This window comes from Miniopterus natalensis, chromosome 8 (genome assembly GCF_054644295.1).
Source record: "Miniopterus natalensis isolate mMinNat1 chromosome 8, mMinNat1.hap1, whole genome shotgun sequence".
NCBI lineage: Eukaryota > Metazoa > Chordata > Mammalia > Chiroptera > Miniopteridae > Miniopterus > Miniopterus natalensis.
In genome coordinates, this window is record NC_142088.1 from 36,204,199 (window position 1) to 36,224,698 (window position 20,500).

The window sequence follows — 20,500 nt, forward strand, 5'->3', positions numbered from 1 at the left end:
GTGATATTCATGAGTTCAACTTAGGGAATTTAGTGTTTTATGACACTAGATACAGTAATTGTTCATGTGTATTATCTAAATGTAACTACCTAGATAAATCATTATAATGAGTTTCCATTGAACTTTGTAATCTTAACAGTTTTCATTTTTTGTAGGTAGGCCAAGTCACTCTCCCCAGGTAAAAGGCACTTCAGGATGCAAATTAACTCTTTCTGGTCTCTCAGTAACAAAGTAGTCACTAGAACAGTAATTTTTCATTAAGAAATTTGAAAGAATCAGTACTCATCCTTATCTGTCTCTTTTGAATCTGGCTTTACAAATACAATGGAACCTTGATAAAATTCATCTTGATAGTTCATGAATCCAAATATAATCATATACCAATCAAATGAGATGATAAAAGGGATATGAGAAGGTCACTCTGTTCTTGATTAAAACAAAGTAAAAATGTGAAAACAAATTGTTTGAATGTAAACATCATTAAAGTTAAAACAAACATTTAGGAACATTACTATCCTATAGATGCAGTATTAAAATGTAAAAATTTTAAATATATGTCAGTATGTGTGTGTTTGTGTATATGCTGTGGCTTAGGAACTGAAAATCTTATACAAGTTATGTAATAAAAATTTGTTGAACTTCTTGCTCTCTGAGTAGTCCAGCAGGGTAAGTTTGATGGACTTCTTAAAGTCCTGTTCCTCAGGAAAGACAGACTAAAAGGGTGCCTATAGAAAATGAGTTTATGGTCATAGGGTTTAATGTTGAGAAAGCTTTGCAGTTAAAAAAACCAAAACCTGTTTAATTGCTTCCTTAGAACTTCTTGTATTTACATTCCAGTGTCACCCCTTTTTTTCCACCTAATAATATCTTGCTTAGTATTTTGGAAATTATTTTGGGAAATGCTGGTTCACATGACTATCTGAAATATTAAATAAAATCTTATATTTGCCAATCTCTCCTAAAGGAACTCGAGTGTTACTGCCTAGTCTCTAAAATCCCAGATAGTAAAGTCTTCCTCTTGCAAATTTTTATCACCATTATGTCAGCCCTCAGGAAGCATCTAGGCTATATAAGGGCCAAAGGCCTAGATCAGTTGACAAAAGTGAAAGATTTAGAGCAACACTTCTGTTACAGCAGCAAGGTCCTGGCCTTTGATTTGCTATCTTTCCTTCATCTTCTACTTCGAAGATGTGTTTAATGAGGTCCGTAGTCCAACTCACATACAGCATAATTAGTATAGGGAAGAGAGTAAAATTGCTAAGAACAAACACACACACACACACACACACACACACACACACACAAATATAAGAATATTTGTAGCTCTAAAAGGTTGCTGTAGATAAGTAAACTTTTAATTGGCAGATGGCTGCATGCATTTTTTTAATGTTAACATTTCTGGGTTATTATATGGTTGCAAATTTCATTTTGAAACAAATATCCAGTGAAAACTACTAAAATGCATTTTTTTGATATATTTGAAATAATATAATAATAGTCTGTATTTTTAAAGTAGTATATTTTGTGATTTATCACATAGATATTTCTTTGGGTACGAGTATTTAATTATCTCTAATAGCTTTTTGAATGTTTAAAAGAAATTATCATGGTAGAACGGCATGCCTCAGATTTTTCATACTTGTGTGTACCTGTTTTAATATGTATATATAAAGGATTTTCTTAAGTTATATGGATATATAGCTTTTAAGAATTACTCTTTTGGTGCTTGTCAGGTCTGTGGATTTAAACTTCCTTCCATCCGTTGATCCTGAAACAGTTCTTCAGACAGGTAAAATGAGAAAACATATTAATCAGTAATCATCATAATACAATAAACCTATCCTATATTGATTGGTTCATGAAATAAACATTGGTTGAGCATGTACATCTGGTCCGTGAATAATAGCATTTTGTTCAAAGTCATTTAGTTATAACATTATGAGATGCTGTAGGAACTTAACTCTTGTTTATATCAGTTATCCTATGGTAAAATTGGTTTTGTTATACATTGCTTTGCTTAAAGTTGGAGAACCTATTCACTATTTAAGTGATGAATTACTCTATTATTTGGTAGGAACTCAAAGGGAAATTCTTCAAACTTTTTTTATTTAACTGAACTCTTAATATACTCTACAATATTAAAAATATTAATAATGATAAATCATTAAATTATCTCACCCTTGAAATACTTGGATTTATTTTCTTATCTGTAAAATGGAGATAAAAATTTCTATTTTATGGGGTTGCTATGAGGATTATTGAATACTTACTTTGTTCTAACATTGTGTATATTTTTTTGTATTTTCATATTTTATTCTAACAACCCCTTGAGATAATTAGGATTATTTTCTCTATTTTGCACCTAAAGAAGCCAAGGGTTGGAGATACAAAAAAAATTGCCCAAGATCAAGTAACTATTAAGTTTTATCACCATAGCACTAAAAACAAGTCTTAATCCAAAGCCACTGGATATACTGTTTTACAGTCATCTAGGTGAAAACACTTAGCACCCTGCAGTGGCCTTGCATGTAGTGTGTTTTCAGTGCTGCATGGTATGTAGTATATATATAAATTTATAAAAGCCATTACAATCAGAATACAGTTAGTTTTTCTACTTTGACAGTTGTTACCCGTAATGTTTTCCTTGTGAATACCATTTCTGTTAGCGAAGCAGCACCACATGATGATTTCAGAGACTATACTTTGACACCAAACAGCTCAAGTCCCAACTCTAATATTACTAGCTGTATAACCTACATAAGTTACTTAACTTTTTCATGCCTCAGTTTCCATCTTAAAATTGGGATGATAACAGTTCCTGCACTTTGCTGCACTGTGGTGAAGGATATATGAGTTAACATGTAAAGTGCTTATTCGAGCAGTGCCTGGCACACAGCAGAATTAGAATTGTGAGCCATTATCAGAAAACACAGTAAAAGTAGAATTAAGGTATTATTATTTAAAAGAACTCCAATGTGTTTTGCTAGAGTCTGTGAAACCACTGCTAGAGATATTATACAAGGTGGGGCAAAAGTAGGTTTACAGTTGTGAGTGCACAAAACACAGTTTATTCTTGTGTTATTATTTATTAATCATATTATTTTTCCATACAAACAATTGTAAACTTACTTTTGCCCCACCCTGTATATTCATGATACATGAAATAGCATATAAATATAGTATGTTGTATAAATGTCCATGTATAAATTTTAAAATTACATTTCAGTACTTAAGACCTGGTAGGTAGGTAGACATAAACATAGATAGGTTCTAAAAGTAAGGGGCCAGAGTTGAGAAGATTGAGAAGAATTGTATCTCTTTATGGATGTTAATTATAAGTATCTTTTATCCATACAGGGCATGAATTGTTATCTGAATTACAGCAGCGTCGATTTAATGGCTCAGATGGAGGGGTGTCATGGTCTCCTATGGATGATGAACTGCTTGCACAGCCACAGGTTATGAAATTACTAGATTCACTGCGGGAGCAATATACCCGTTACCAGGAAGTTTGTAGGCAACGCAGTAAGCGTACACAGTTGGAAGAGATTCAGCAGAAGGTGATGCAGGTAGGTGTCTGATTTGAATATATTTAACTCTTTTTAATTATAAATGTTGGGATTTTAAAAAATCATTTCTACTCTGTGACTGAGTTGGTGCTAAACCTTATTTATACTAAACAGACAACCTTAGACATTTCAAACCAAACTCTTCTCTTTTTAATTATGTATATTTTTACAAATAGTATTTGCATTAAGATTATATTTTTTCTACAGTGATGACATTGAGCATTCAGCTCATGCTATCAGAATGAACTTCAAAAATAATTGGTTGGAAACATCTGTGGTCTCTACTCTTACAATAAATCACATTTCATTATTGAAACTTGATTTATTTCTAATAATTTGCTGGTTTTTTGTTAATTTGGGCTTTGAGTTTTTCTGTCCTAGCAAAGTGATAAAATGTAATATAAGTAATTAAAATATTAAATTTTATTATTTTATGAAGCTCATAGGAAGTGTTAAGTGTATTTAATATTTATAAATTTTTAGTTCCTTTAATACTAAAAATCAATGCTGAGCAAGACATTTCTGTTATTTGGAGTACATTCTGAATTTGCATGTTGAATTAAGAGATAAATCTTAAAATATTTTTACTTTAAAAATCCAGATTAGAAAGTTTTTATTAGAATATTCGTTTATTAGATAATTATTTATTAAGTGCTTATTATGTAGAGGACATCGTGCTGGGTTTTGTACAGGATATAAAGGCAGACTTGACTTTTGCTGTCATTAAACTTAAGGGGAGAGAAGGTTAAGTGTCACAAGGGCATGGCTGAAGTGCTGTGGACATTTGTAGGAGGGCTGTTCCTCTGGTTGCGGGTAACCTGAGAATACTTAGTGAAGGAAATGGCGCTTGAGCGTGTCCTCTACACATGTGCCTTGCCGTTTAGAAGGGCTGCGCTTTGTGGGGGATAAAGAACAACGTGATAAGTAATAGCAGCGAGAAATCCCAGGCTCTGCGGAAGAAAACGGAAGCAGTGAGGCACCATGGGACATTTTTGGCCTTTGTGTCATAGCACCATCGGCAGGGAGCACGTTCTCCCAACTCTTCCGCTTATTTGCTGTGTGGTCATGGTTACATTATTTAGCCATCTGAGCTTCCATCTAACTTTCTCCCCCCCTTCTCTTTCTCTTTCGCCCTCCCTTTTTTTCTTATTAAAATAGGGATAATAAGTCCACTTTTGAAAGGGTTATTGAAAGAACCCAGCACTCGATTAATGATAGTTTTTACGTTTATTTCCATTGAACTAGACTCTAGATGTCTACTTCAGTTGTTGGCATACCTTTTCTATAAAAGGTCAAATAGTGAGTGTTTAGGCTTTGTGGATCAGTTTTTCTTGCAGTTATGGCAGCTTAATCTGCCATTGTCATGCATAGACATCATGTAAATGAATGCATGTGGCTGTGCTCCAGTAACATTGTATTTACAAATTATAAACAGAGGTAGGCCACAGTTGGCCTGTAGTTGGTGACCCCTGACCAGATCATCAGGATGTCATGGAGACAAAGGCTTGAAATGAGGGAAGGAGCTGGATCATGAAAGATCTTGAACTGCAGGCAAAAGGATTTAGGTTTTATCTCATGATAAGCAAATTAAAGATCACTAAGCATAAAATAATATGTAACTTTTTCTATGTAATATATTTGTAAGTTAAAGATAGTTGGTATTAAATCCAGGTGAGCTTAGCCAAGTAGCTTGAGAGTAAGTAGCCCCCCTTGTCTGCAAAGGTTATATTCCAAGACCCCCAGTGGATTCCTGAAATCATGAATAGTACCAGAACCTATACATACTATGTTTTCCCCCCTATATTTACATGCATTTTCACTTAAAGGAAACACTTTATGGCTTCTTTTTGGCTTATTTGAATAGGCAGCATCCCTAGTCTTGCACTTTGTGGCCACTGTTAAGTAAAATAAGGGTGACTTGGACACAAGGACTGTGATACCGTGGCAGTCAGTCTGATAACTGAGAAGGCTAAGTGATTAATGAGCAGATAACATACATCGTGTGAATACGTTGGATAGAGGAATGATTCACATCCTGGGTGGGACTGCGCAAGATTTTTTCACTCAGAACAGCATGCAGTTTAAAGTTATGAATTGTTTATTTCCGGAATTTTTCATTTAAATTATGGTACTGCAGATAAGGGGGTGTCTTTGAAAACCATAATGATGGAATAACAGTGGTATACAAGTCACCTAGATAATCTAGGTTCACCCTTTTCTACCACTTTCAAGTTGGGAACGAACTGTAACCTCCATAGTAAACAGAGCTTAACAATAGGGCTTTCACAAGGATTAAAGAAGATAATTTTAATAATAAAATGTTTAGTGTTTGGCACATAATGAGTTTTCTATTAATATCTATTATTTGCTCACTCATTCAAATATGAATGTGTTCATTAGTGTGACATTGTGCTGGTGGAATATAATGGTGAGTAAAATAGACAAAGTTCTCACCTTTTGGGTGCATAATTACATAATAACACAAACAATTGTAAAATTGCAACCATGCCAAGTCCCATGGAGAGTGGTAGGAGTAAGGGTGAGAAAGAACATATCAGAGATGAATCATTTTTACGGCTTGCAATACTTGATGGTTGGTGGTGGTGTCCAGTTTACAGGGTTTAAGTGTGGGTGGAAAAGGGTGTAGAGAATCATGAGTTTGGGTTTAGATATATTGAATTCAAGGTGACTTTGAGACATCTGAGCAAAGATGTAGAAGGGTAGTCCCGAACAGGTCCAGAAATCAGAAAAGTCTGGACTGGTGACATATTTGTTTGTCATTTGTATATAAATGGTAATCAAAGGCATTGATGTAGATTAGAATTGCCCAAGGAAAGAGCTGAGAGTAGAGAAGAGGGCTTGTTAACTGAGTTTGAGAACTCCAGCATGTAATGATAGGGCAGTGAAGGATTGGCCAGAGATGAAGGAGAAAAGTGCGAAGGGTACTGTGTGGAGGAAGCCAAGGGAAGAAAGTATTTCAGGAAAGGAGTTGGTAACCCTTTCAGATGCTAAAGAAAGACTAAAAAAGAGTAAGACTTTACCTGTCCATTAGAATGTACAAGATTGAGGCCATTGGTGAACCCAGGGCATGAGTGGCAGGTCCGGAAGCACATAGGCATGAAATGAGCAAGGTGTGAAGGACACTGAGTACAGGTGACTGAGAATTTTGCCTTTGAAGGAGAGATGAGAATCGACCAGTGCCTGGAAGTGGTAGAAGAGGGGTTGTATTAGTTTACCAACTTGTGGCTGGCTGTTGGGTAGGTACAGCACAGAGATGGGATTTATCCAGCATTTGTGCTTTGCTATGTGGCAGATCAGTGGGTAGGATAAAAAGACAGAGGGGCAAAGGAATTAATTTATTGCCAAATGCATTCTTGAAATGATGGACCAGCTCAAGTGGGTAATGAAGAAAGAAACTGGAGAAGGGTGGTGGTGATGATGGTAACAAGATTATAGTTAAACGCAAACTTCATTACAATTCAGTTTTCTTTATGAGCATTACATGTAAATTGGTTAAAACATTAATATTCATCCTCTAATGGCCCTGCACTGTTTTTCACAAGTCACATTTCCCTTGCCAAAATGATTTTTTAAATTTAGCTATATAGTAACATATATTAATCATGTCACCACACACACAGCATAAACTATAATGTCTTCAGTCTTACAAATTTGAGGAAAATGAAAACAATTTTTTGTTATATGAAGATAATCATAAAGTTGACTATCTCTGCTTACATTAAATTAGTGAAAATTCAATTTTTCCAAATTTCCTTTTTGCTGTCTTATCCCTGAAAATATAATGAAAGAGAAATCAATAGCTCTAATAAATAAACTATGATAAATAATAACCATTATAGTTATCAGTCACTTATTCCCCACAGTTCAAATTGATAGCATCAGACTTCATGTGGTATGCAGAGGGTCTCCATGCTGCTGCTGCTACATTTAAAAATTAGACTTCACATACTTCTGGGTAGGAGACAATGCCACTTCACTGCAATAGGCTCTCATGATTCTCATTGCTTATTGTGGCAGTAATTACTGCCAGCATTGCAAATGTTATTTCTAAAATCATCCATGTACTTTTTCTTCTCTGTAGAAAGCAACCATAGAGGCAAAATAGGATACATTCTGAATTGCATATGTATACAGCTGGAGGCTGTGGGCCAAGTTCCTCATATTCTTTCATCGGGTCAGATGTTTGACATTTGCCTGACATGCCCTTCTGCCTGATGTGACCTCACATACTTCCAGATACTCTCTCATGCATTCTTTAGAAATTAGCCTTGTCACAAAAGAATGGTGGATAGTCATATGCATTTTTGGCCTCGCAGATACTTGTCATGGTAGATTTTAAGAACACATCTCCAAGGTTATACTTCCCATATAAATGTAACCATTTGAGAAGTCACACTGATATGGATTGGGCATGGAACTGCTTTTGCAGTAAGTTAATATTCAGATTGAGCAAGATGTCCTGACTAAAATTAAGTTTTATAACCTAGTTTGGTAAAGCATCATTAATGCATTTAAATAAATTTGTTTACTGGGGCATCAACGTCAGTTTGCATCATTTTTATTAGAAATAGTCATACATTTACTGATGTTGCATCCTAAGGGAAATTACTTTTAGCATACGTGAAAGCTATGTGTGCTCTTGACTATGTAACTGGTTTTGTTTGTGCTGCAGTGCTTTTGCTCTTTGAAAGTTCCATGTCAGTGAATTGTTTTCCCCCACTTATCATGATTTATGTATGATTCTTTTGTTTCTAGCATTTTCTAAAAGTAAAGTTTAAATGTTTAAATAATGTCTTCAATTTTTAAAAATAATGTATATTACATTATTAAATAGTTAAATATTTTTGAGATGCTTTCATTCCACCTTTATTTTTAGAATTTAGACATATCTAGTGAAATTGATTATATTATTTGCTAAAAGTAATTAAAAGCCATTTTATATCTGTTTCTATATCCATATTTGTATTACATAGTAATAAGTGAGAATAATGCAGAATTAGAAAAATGCTACATATATCTATAAAATGCTACATACATATACAATGCTAAATATAAAAATGTTATATATGTAATGTTCATAGAATTGGTGGAAATTGGAAACTTTCTACATGCTCAGCAATAGAGAATTGGAGTCTTGAAATCAGGTATAATAGTTATTTGAGGTAGTACATTACTTCGCTGTTCATAAGGGTAAGTGGGTTGCTTGGTTGCTTGGTTGCTTAGACAGAAGGGAGAGAGCGAAGGAGGGAGGCACATGGGCAGGCAGGCAGGCAAGGCGGTCAGCCTTCTTAGAAAAGGTTTGCAAACATTGGAAATTATAGCTGTAGCCACATGGAAATTCATTATAGCATTGTTTAATGTTAAATGAAAAACACAGGATAGAAATTACTTGTACTCTATGAAATTGGTTGTGGCTCTTAAATCTGGAGCAACATATGAAAACACTATGCATGTAAAAAAATAATGGAAGGAAATATACATGATTTTTTCCTATAATGTGGCACTTTTAAAAAATATATATATATATCTTCATTGATTTCATAGAGAGGAAGGGAGAGGGATGGAGAGATAGAAACATCCATGATGAGAGAGTCATGGATCAGCTGCCTCCTGCATGCCCCTGACTGGGGATCGAGCCCACCACCCAGACATGTGCCCTGACTGGGAATCAAACCCTGATTGCCTGGATCCTGGGTCGACGCTCAACTGCTGAGCCACACCCAGCCTGGCTGCACTTTTATATAATTATAAAAAATTACATGAGCTGTTAGATTTTAAAATGAATGTATTTTAACCTGATAATAACAGAAGTACACTATGGGTCTGTGATACTTTGTTTATAAAGTTCTAAGGTAAACCTGTTTATCCATTGCATCTATAATGTTATGCTTCAAGATACCCTGGTTCACATCTTTGGAGATGTTCTAAGTTTAGATTTAGGGCATAAACCATACATCTGTTGTTGAATTCCTATTCTAATTTAGTAACAGATAAGTCTTGATACGACTATTTTTTCTGTTAAAATAACTTCACTCTGTCTATTTGGATAAAGAGTGAATAAAACCCTTTCTTCTTCTGCATGAAAATTTGACCTTTGCTTAACTATCTAGCTCTGGTCCCCTGAAAACCTGATAAAAACTTGGAATATCAAGTATGTTACTAGACAACATTGCTTATAGTAAAAATATTCTGGATGGCCCCAGCTGGGTAGCTCAGTTGGTTTGAGTGCTGTCCTGATATGCCAAGGTTGGGAATTCAATTCCCTGTCAAGGCACATACGAAAATCAACCAATGAATACATGAATAAATGGAACAACAAATCGGTGTTTTCCTCCCTCCCTCCCCCCCCACTTGCTCTCCCAAATCAATAATTAAAAATTTTTAAAAATATTCTGGATCTGGATTGGGAAAACTAAATACTTGATGAAAGGCTTAACTTTGGGCATCCTTGAGTTCATTGACTTTTTTAACAGGCACGACCCCTGTAGTGTAGGAAGTTTTTATCTGTCCCATATGTGTCTCAACTCCTTACACCTGAACTGTGGGACTGTTTCAGGGGCTTAGTACAAGGGAATTGCCCACTGTTGCTGTTCTGGCAAACTGGTCCCCACCCTACATCCTTCTGAGTAGATTGGTGTCATTGGAACTTAAAATGATCTTGTGGGTCTGAATATTTTGTTGATCCTAAGAAGATCCATAGAGAGTATTGCACTAGTATAATTTTATGGTTAGTTTTTAATTTTCTTTTCAAAGTAAGTAAATTAGTATTTTAACTTTATATTAGTTAATTCATTCAGTTTTATCAATGCCGTGGGAAGAATATTAAATTAGACCGGCACATTGCTTTTAGCCCTAGTTTTTCAATAATGGATTATGTTACCTTGGACAAATCAATCTCTGAAACCTAGTTTTCTTAAGTGTTAGATAAGAAATGTGACCAATGTCATTTCTGATTTTCCTTCCAACTCTAAATCCTATAGTTCTCTGAGTTTCTTATCGTAAGTTAATTTTTAATCCTCTTTTTGTGGGAGCATTCCAGATTTTTTTTTTTTTATCCTGGCAGATGATCAGAATAAATATTTACTCCCTATGCAACAGAATTTAAAGAATTTAAATGAAAAATACTCGAGGAACTTGGGGAAGGGAAAACCAATTAGAATGAAAGTTGGAAAAGCTTTTGATTATATTAAAATTTCATCTCAACTTCCAATTATAGGTTGTGAACTGGCTTGAAGGACCTGGATCAGAACAACTCAGAGCCCAGTGGGGGATTGGAGATTCTATTCGGGCTTCCCAGGCCCTACAGCAGAAGCACGAGGAGATTGAGAGCCAGCATAGTGTGAGAGGCTTGTTTTCCTCTGCAAGTTACAATGCTATTCTTAATGTGCATAATTAGTAAAATTTACTACTATATTCACTAAAGTGTTTACTATATATTCACTAAAGAGAGCAAACCTATTGTTTTTGCATTTTTTCCCTTACTAGTTCTTGTAAGAAACATAAAATGAAATTCTTTAATTGGAAAATCTGTATATTTTCCATATTTCACAGGTTCTAACATAGTGGTTTTTTCTTTTATGCTTAAAAAATATTGAATAATTTGTATTTAACTTATAACTTCTCTTCCTGAGGTTATACTGTTTTAATTCTCTTGGTACTTTGACTTAATGTTGTTGACATTTTGACATAGACTGTGATTTATTTTAACCTTGTGGGTTGTTCTGGAACATGTTACTATAGAATAACTGTATTTAGTCTGTCCTCTTTAGTTCTTGAAAGTAGTATTTGCTCTAGAACATTTAAACTTAATCTAGAGGCTGAAGTTATAGAAGTATACAGAAGTCCTTTAAATAAGGATACATAACACAAGAGGATCCTAAAAACAGGCTTATCTATATTTTATATTTTTAAAAGATACCAAGAAGAATAAATGTAGTTAGAAATTGGATTATATTATAAAGAAGTTCATAGAATTAGAATACAATACTATAAAGTTTACAAAAAATATATATTGGAAAATACATTTTATATTGCATGTAGTATGGATGAAATTACAAATGGTACGTACATAGAGATTCCTGTGTTTAGATGTTTGCTTTTATATTTTTATTACATTTATAAGGTTTTAAAATCAATTTAAGGAAACTAATTACTTATAGGTGGTCCTTTCCATGTGTGATGTAAATCAATAATAAATTTCAGTGTATTTATTTCCCATCTAATTTTTAAAAAATGATTTGGGGGCTCTAGTCTATTGTGTAAGGAGTATAGAATTTGATTACTACAAGAGTCCAGAAAAAATGTGTAATAAATGAGAATATACACAACACACACACAGAAATAATAATACATTTCAGAACTTTTGAATTGAAAGGCTCTTATACATTATGCTAATACCAATCACCTTAGTTTATACATGAAGAAGCTGGGAGATTACATTTTTTGATCAGTGGATGGCTAGGCTAAGTTAAAACACTAATCTTTTGATACTTAGATGAGATCCTTTCTCCCTTTCCCCACCCCACCTCAATATCTCCTTCTCTCTCTCCCTCTCAGAGAAACCTACTAAATTTCATGGACATGCTTAAGATGTAGCATTTTTTCATTCTTCTGCCCTTAATACTTGATGTATGCACATACAGTGACACCTGCATTCATAGACATGATACCCAAAGAAAAGAAACGTTGATGGCTTATTATGGATCTCATTTCTTTAAATGATGTAATATCTGGAATTTGTTTCAACATTAGGAGGTGGAGACAGATTGGATGGGACAGATGAAACAGGATTGGCCATGAGTTGATAATTATTGAAGCTTGATGGTACATGGGGTTTCATTATAGAGTTCACCCTTGAACAATGAGGGGGTTAAGGGCATGGGCCTTCCCTTACCCTGCCTCACTGTTGAAAATCCGCATATAACTTTGACATTCCCCCTAAATTTACTAATAGCCTACTGTTAACAGGCTTGAAGCCTCACCAATAACATAAACAGTCGATAAACATATTTTGTATAAGTATTGTGTACTGTATTACAGTAAGATAAGCTAGAGGAAAGAAAATGTTATTAAGAAAATCATAAGGAAGAGAAAATACATTTTCAGTATTTATTGGAAAAGTCATGTATCAGTGGACCCACGCAATTAACACCTGTGTTGTTGAAGAGCCAACTACTTTCTACTTTTGAATAGATTAGAAATTTTTCATTCTAAAAGGTTTACAAAAGAGAATTGCACCATTTTAACCAATAGATGGCACTGCATTTTCACCTTGAGAATAGGTTGATGCAGGATGAGTATATTAGCTTATTATGTTTAAGATATTCTGATATTTTATTAAACGCTTTCTTTTCTCTTTGTAAATAAAAGTCAACACTTTGAAACATGTATTGGAATTGTTCAGGTCTTATGAAATGATGATGACAAATTTCTAGTATATTGATTAGTTAATAGGAGTAGAATTTGGAGAAACTTTTAACATACCATTTTGTATTAAAACACTTTGTCAAGTATTAAGTTTTAGATTCTTCCTAAAAGCATAATTCATAAATAAAGCTAAAAATAAGTTTATTAGCTGAGAATTGATTCATGTTTTTTAAAAGATCACTGGCTGTTGTATTGAGAATAGGGAGTAGGGACAAACAATAAAATAGGAAGGAAGACAGGAGGCTAATAGAATGGAGGCAGGAAAAGAAATGAGAGCTTGTCAGATTCAGGGGTTAAGTCAGGACTTGCTGTTGGAAGAAGAGTCAAATGTTTGGCCTTAGCAACTAGTATTAAGATGGGGAAGACTGGAAGAGAAGCAGGTTGGGAGGCTAGAAATCAGTATCTTTGGGGACAGGTTAAATTTTAGATATCTGATAGTCCCCTGAATGAAGATGGTTAGTACACAGTTGGGTATCAGTGTCTAGGGTTCAGGAGTGGGGTCATGGTTGAGGGTGTTAATTTGGGAGTTATAAACCTGTAGATGTTATTTAAAGGCATGAGACTAGATGAAATCACCCAAGCCAACTGAGTATTGATTTAGAAGCAAAAAGCCTTTGGAAACCTGAACCCTGGGTTGCTCCTAAATTTAAATGGCAAGAAGAGGAAGGAAAGCCAGCAGAGGTGGCCAAAAGGAGCTGCGTGTCTCAGGAAACAAGAGAAAATGGCATTTCAAGGAGGAGGAATTGGTCATCTTTGTCAAATGCGGCTGAGAAGTCCAAAAAGATAGATGGAGAATTTGACAAGAATGGTTTCACAAGAGTGGGAAGCACAAAATCCTGATCAGAGTGGATTAAAAAGAGAATAGGAAATGATAGCATGAGTATAGAGAACTCCTTTAAGGGGGGGGTTTGTGGGTGATTTTTTTGTGTTTTTTTTTTTTTTAATGGAGGTTTAATTTATAGTAAAATGCACATATCTTAAGTGTATATTTTGTTTTTTTAATATAAGATGCTTATATTATTTGTATGCTAATTGAAATAATTCAATTGAAAAGAAGACTTGATGATTGGAAAGAGAGAAAGAAGATAATTAATTCCAAGAGCAAAGCCTTGTATATAGGCGAGAGGATAGCATGTAATACACAAGTGAAGTGGTTGGCCTTAGAAGCAGGGACAGTGCATTTGTTATTACAGTGGGGCAGGCAAAGCATAAGGCTACAAAAGCAGGGAAGGTCATAGATTCGTCAGTGAGATGAGAGAGTTCTTATCTGATTGCTTCCTAGTGAATTAAGAAGTTAGATTTTTGTTTGAGAGTAGAGGTGAAAAGGAAGTTGGAGATTTAAGGAGTAAAAAAACCAATGAATAACCATGAGAATGGGAAAGTGAATTGACTAGAGAAATATAATAGGATTGCTAAAAGCCCATTTAGTAATAAATAACTTAAAAGATACCTATCCACATAGTTTTTATTTAGCCATATTCAGGTACTCTTCTGGAGACAGAGTAGGCAAAGAAAACAGGTCTGAGGTTTGACAGGTGAGTCTGATGGAAAAAAGGAGAGCCCTCTGGTCAAGGATAGAAATGGGGACACGAGGCTCTTGAGTGCTGGACAGTGAAACATGCTGAGGTGAATGGATTGGTAGACCCTGTGAGGTTGTAGGAGTGCGCATACTACAGGATGTGAGTTGAAGAGTCAATAGCTAGTGGTCAGAGGATGGGATTCTGGACATTGAGATTTGGGAGCTGTTATATAATGACAGGACTTTATGTCCATTCCCGTGGGTAGCTGAGGTCGGACAAGGACAGGATAGTTGGAAATAAGGGAGGGAGTCAGGGAACTGAGAGTTAAGTGTTAGGTAGATGTCTGTCTACATGGCAGAAGTTGGTAAGAAGGCTGATGCTGAGAGGAAGGCAGTGACCTTTGCTAAACTCCCTGGATGAGGGCACGCAACAGGAAAGGCTGGAAAGATGTAATCTGACAGCATGCATTTTAAAAGAGATGTAGTTTTTGAGGGAGACGAAATGGTCTGGAAATAGTAACGAGGACTGAGGCAGCCATCCCTCCACCTCAAGGCTTGTGGTATGTCAGCTGTAAAAACAAAAACAGCAGTTAGTTGTGAGAGCTGCAGCACTAACTGCTTTTTCTGAGGGTGGACAGGTGTTTAGTAAAGCAAGAAAGAGTAGGGAACATTTAGAGGCCAGGATGATGCTGTAGGAGATTTTGCTCTTGGCAGGAGTGAGTTCCAGGGATTGCAGTGGAAGGATTTGGGGGTTGGGGACTTTTTGTCTTAATTTAAATAATTTTGCCTAAGAAAATTCTTTTTTATATTAGTATATCTGGAAAAATTATAGAATGTAATGTAGTTCTCCAGAAACTAATTTTATCCTTAATTTACTTTACAATGTCTCTATTATATAGGAATGGTTTGCAGTGTATGTGGAGCTTAATCAGCAGATTGCAGCACTCTTAAATGCTGGGGATGAGGAAGATCTTGTGGAGCTGAAGTCCCTGCAGCAACAACTTAGTGATGTTTGTTATCGACAGGCCAGTCAGCTGGAATTTAGGCAAAATCTTTTACAAGCAGCTCTTGAATTTCATGGGGTTGCGCAGGATGTAAGTATCTACTCTGATTGCTTTTCTTCTCTTCAAATGATCAGAACACTTATCTGCACATAATTTTTGCAGGTTTGCATGTCTCCTAATTATTTTTATGGAACAATAAAATAATGTATTGGTGGGGGAAATGAGATAAAATCTTTGATTTTTTTTTTTTTTTGAAAGTCAGTCTGCATGCAACTTTTTGTCTACATAGAGTGTCCCAATGAGTAGATATATTTTACTTTTATTGTTTCTCAATGTTTATGCTTTATAACATAGAATGAAATAAAAGTTTCAATACTTTTGTATATTCTGCTGACCTGGATATATTTCTTTGTCTTCCTGGTGCATGCATCTGTGTGTTCTGTCTTCCACATAACATGTATTCTAATTATTCGTTCTTGTCTTTTAACAGCATAGTCTTTCAAGTATAATTGTGATAACCTCATTAGATATAAACCTCATTAATCATTAAACACTTTAGATGCTGATTACATCAGGGTTATCTCTTTGGTGTCCCTCTGCTTTAGTTGTCTCAGCAGTTGGATGGCTTATTAGGGATGTTGTGCGTAGATGTAGCACCAGCTGATGGAGCATCGATTCAGCAAACTTTAAAACTGCTTGAAGAGAAGCTGAAAAGTGTTGGTAAGCAGATTTTAAAAATGCTGAAACATAAGGGTTCTTTTCAAAAAATATCATTACCATGAGTAGATAAGTCAGTGTATACTGAACTAATAATTATTTACAGGAAACACAGGAAAAATTACTATAAAAAAGGTGGTTTTTTTTCCCTTGAAGGGTGTAATTTATGCTAACATGTTTATCTTTTTATTGTTGGTAGTCACTCTTCCTTCATTGGACCTTTAGCTTTTCTTATTTACCCAGCTATATCTACAGGTGCTATGTCTTGCATATCCCATGAACAGTTATTTGTAGTGCATGCATAAACTGTAATTAGCTGTGTTCTGTGGTAAACCCTGTATGCCCCAAACTGTGTTTTATGAAATGATTTTTGTTGTTGCTATATCCTAACCTTGTGAAAACATAGTTGGTTTGATTCTGTGCATTTGTTTCTCCAAACTAGAATATTGCCACAATTACATACTCTTTAAGGGGAGGATGGTCCAATTTCATTAAGCTCATCCTCTCACTTGACATCAAGCCCTTTTAAAATTTAGTAGAATGATTAATACAATGACTTTCTCTAGTCATGACTGGAGAGGTAGACAGCGGATGTAAAAATGGGAAGTATGGGTGGATTGAGTAGGACAGGACGGCAAAGGTGAATGTAGGAGAAGACAAAGAAACTCTAAGGCAGAGATTTAATAGAAAATGGGAACACATTCGTGAGCCAAATTAATTCTTGAAAAGGACTTGAAGGAATGGGTTTGAAAAATCATGTTTGTATTGGCATTTTACTTGCTTGAAATCTTTGTTATTTTAGCAGATGTATGCTTAATACACATTTCGTATTTAATATGCCAAGTGAAATTTATTTGAAAATGTCAGAAATTTTCTTGAGCCACACATTTCCTTTAAAAAAGAAAAGAAATTCCTGTATATTTCTCTAATTTGGAGTATTCCAAACATATCCTAAGTGTTGCTTCTTGTTGGGTATAAACCAGATAGTTCCTGCACTCAAAATGCTCAGCATCCTTTAACATTGCTTGAGTGATTTGAAGTCTTGCAACTCATATCTTTTTTTGAACAAAGTATCTGCGTTGTTCTAAAAATTGTACTACGTAAAAGCAGAAAGAAAAAAATGGAAAACTCTTACTCATCGAAACAGAAATTCTCACATTTCCTGCTTTCCGTTTTAGAAGTAATTACTATCTATGGAAATTTACCCCTTGGAAATTCTCTTTAAGGAAAGTTTGGCATTGGGTTGGGGAGAACTCCAGTTTGAGCCACATTTAAAGGGGTTTTAGTGCTGGAAATGTTGAGAGGATCCATCCCAAGATAGTTTAATGTACAAAGCTGTTATACTTGGAATCCAAGTATGGTATCTGCTGAGAGGGTATACTTGAGGGAGGGAAAGCACCTGCATTAAGACATTAAATCTAGTGACTTTTGTTTTAGATGTAGGATTGCAAGGCTTGCGCGAAAAAGGTCAAGGTCTTCTGGATCAGATCTCCAATCAGGCATCCTGGGCCTATGGAAAGGATGTAACCATTGAAAATAAAGAAAATGTGGACCACATTCAAGGAGTGATGGAAGATATGCAGCTTAGGAAACAAAGGCAAAGTTTGACTGTTAATGTTAATTTTTGCTAAGACAACATAATATTAATTAAAATGAAAGTAGTATAGTTTATACTTTTTATTCAAACTAAAAGGTTTTACCTCTTTACATAATAGACATATAGTAAATTTCTGGTGACTGTAATAATTATTGTGTATAATTGTGCTAACAAATAATGGCATTTTGTTCAGTTAATGAATGGGTACCTTTTTTCCTTTTTTATTCAGTAGTAAAAATTTCAGTTACACTCAAGTACTTTTCATTCCCATCCCCAGTGTAGCCTCGGACTCTTTTGTCTTTTAAGAAAACCCTTTTTGGAGAATTTTGCTTTTCAATTTTCGTTTGGTTTAGTTGGTATTAAATGTCATCTAAACTGATCTGTTTCTTCTAAACTTCTTACTAACAAATTATACATCCACTGTTCTCATATTTGCTGTACAAGGATTAGACTGTAGACTGTTGTTTGTTAGAGTAAGATGATGGATAAGATGGTAAGGGTAAGATGATGTTTAGTTTCACTGGATACAGAACTAGGAATTTAAAGGATTCTTTGACTACTCAATTTGCAACAGCCCCTGCAAACTGTAGTTGTCCGTGTATATCCAGGGGGATTGGTTCCAGGGCCCCCGCAGACAGGAAAATTCACAGATGCTCAAGTCCCTTATATAAAATGGTGTTGTATTTGCATATAACCTACACACATTGTCCCTGTACTTTAAATCATCCCTAGATTACTTATAATACCCAATACAATGTAAATGCCTTGTAAAGCATTGTTGTACTCTATTATTTAGGAAATAATGACGACAACAAAAAGTCTGTACATGTTCAGTACAGATGGAGCTGTCGTAGGCCTAACTACATAGTACATACCAGCAGCAACATAAGATATTTTTGTGAATATTTTCAGTGTTAAACTCTGTACCTTACATTAGTTCTCTATTTTTTCTTTGTCAAAAAATGACAAATGCTTTTCCATTTACAGAGCATTCCATGAAAACCAGCGAGTGAGGGCACTAAAATAGGTTCTTCATCTCTAGTATATCACTATAATTTTTACTACATAGTAGACATAAGCAACTATTTTTAACTTTATTTCCAAATATTTTCGATCCACGGATGGTTGAATCCATGGATGTAGATCTCGCAGATATGGAGGGTCAGCTATATTGCGAAGTAATGGATTAAATTAATCTAGGCACCTATACACAATCTAGCATAGTTGTATGAAATTTTTGTACACTGAGAAATTTTAAAGTCATCAACAAAACCTGCAGAAACTCTCCCCTTATGTCACAGAGAATATACTCATCAGGCAGAAATTCCTTCTACCCTCATATCTGCAAGTGTATCCGTTTCACCATTCTCATCCCAAAGGATGGCACAGCTCTGCCATATGTAATTGCCGTATGTAATAAACGCTTGCTTGATCTTGCTCAGAATACAGGAATACTTTTAGTCCTGACATTGCTTAATGACTCTGAGTAGCCTTATTCGCAGCTGACTTTTTCTTTCTTCTTGAAACTCCCTGGCAACCTTGTCTTTGAAAACGCCCTCGTGGTACTGCTTCTGGCACTCTGTTCCTTCTCGGTTTTCACTGTTTCTTTGTCCTCTAGTTAATGTCACTGCTTCCAGGGTTTGCTCTGAATCCAGATTTTCTTCTCAGTTTGTGTGTTCTCCCTGGACAGTCTCACTACTTTAATGACCTTCTTTAATATTATCATGATTGAGTAGTTGTGGCTCTGATGCAAACCGCTTTCCTCTGCTTTAGATGCATAACTCCACTTGCCTGCTGGGTATCTCCACCTGGATGCCCCGTGCACTCATCAAACCAGAATGTCCAGATTGGAATCATTCTCCCCCAAACTTGCTCTTCTCTTTTAATTTCCTATCTAGGTTAAAGTTACCAGCAGCTACCAAACTTGGTATTTATTCTAAAATCCTTATTATTCTTGTCCCTACAGCCTAGTCAGATGGCAAAGTTCTGCTGTTTTGGTATCCTGAACTTCTTTGTTCAAGGTTTATCTGTTATCTCCCTCTGGTCTTGCTCATCTCTATTCTGTTGTACACAGAGTAATCTTTGTAAAGTACACTTCTAATTACACAGTTTCCTTGTATAGAAGCTCTCTCTAAGTGACTTCCTATTTTCTCAGGTGAAGTTCTGTTCTCCTGGAATAGTGCAGGAGACCATAATCCAATCCTGCATAGTCTCATTTCCTGTAACTTTCCCCAAAACCACACTGTTGTTTTTATATTCCTGAATGCATCATGCTGTCTCATGCATCCATGACTCATTTTCTGCCTGCTGGATTCCTTTTCTTTAAGACTCAGGGATACTTATCCTTGGAATCCTTTCCAGATTTCTAAGACAAGTTAATCACCTGTTCCTCCCTACTTCCTTAAATTCTTTACACAGCTCTATACTAACATTTATAACATTATTTATTTAAACTTCCAACTCCTAAAATGGAACCATCTTAATTCTAGAGACCATGTCTTGTTTTTTTCAAGCATATTACTCAGCACCTGACAATGTGTTGAATACATCTATATCTTCATCATTAAAGTGTCATGCATTGATTTTTAGCTTCAGATTTTAGAAATAATTATCATCATCACTTCCCTTCAGTCCCTTGTAAAAGTAC

At 35.2% G+C, this 20,500-nt stretch overlaps 1 protein-coding gene across 2 annotated transcripts in view; it reads left to right on the forward strand.

The window, feature by feature from the left end:
- SESTD1 (SEC14 and spectrin domain containing 1) overlaps positions 1-20,500 on the forward strand; it is a 76,215-nt gene that overhangs the window by 47,828 nt on the left and 7,887 nt on the right. For both annotated transcript variants that reach the window (XM_087819740.1, XM_016210913.2), the window contains 6 exons: positions 1,734-1,789; positions 3,358-3,569; positions 10,807-10,929; positions 15,435-15,629; positions 16,145-16,259; positions 17,694-17,853. In XM_087819740.1, the coding sequence (XP_087675866.1) occupies positions 1,734-1,789; positions 3,358-3,569; positions 10,807-10,929; positions 15,435-15,629; positions 16,145-16,259; positions 17,694-17,853 (861 nt within the window). The remainder of the gene's footprint in view (positions 1-1,733; positions 1,790-3,357; positions 3,570-10,806; positions 10,930-15,434; positions 15,630-16,144; positions 16,260-17,693; positions 17,854-20,500) is intronic.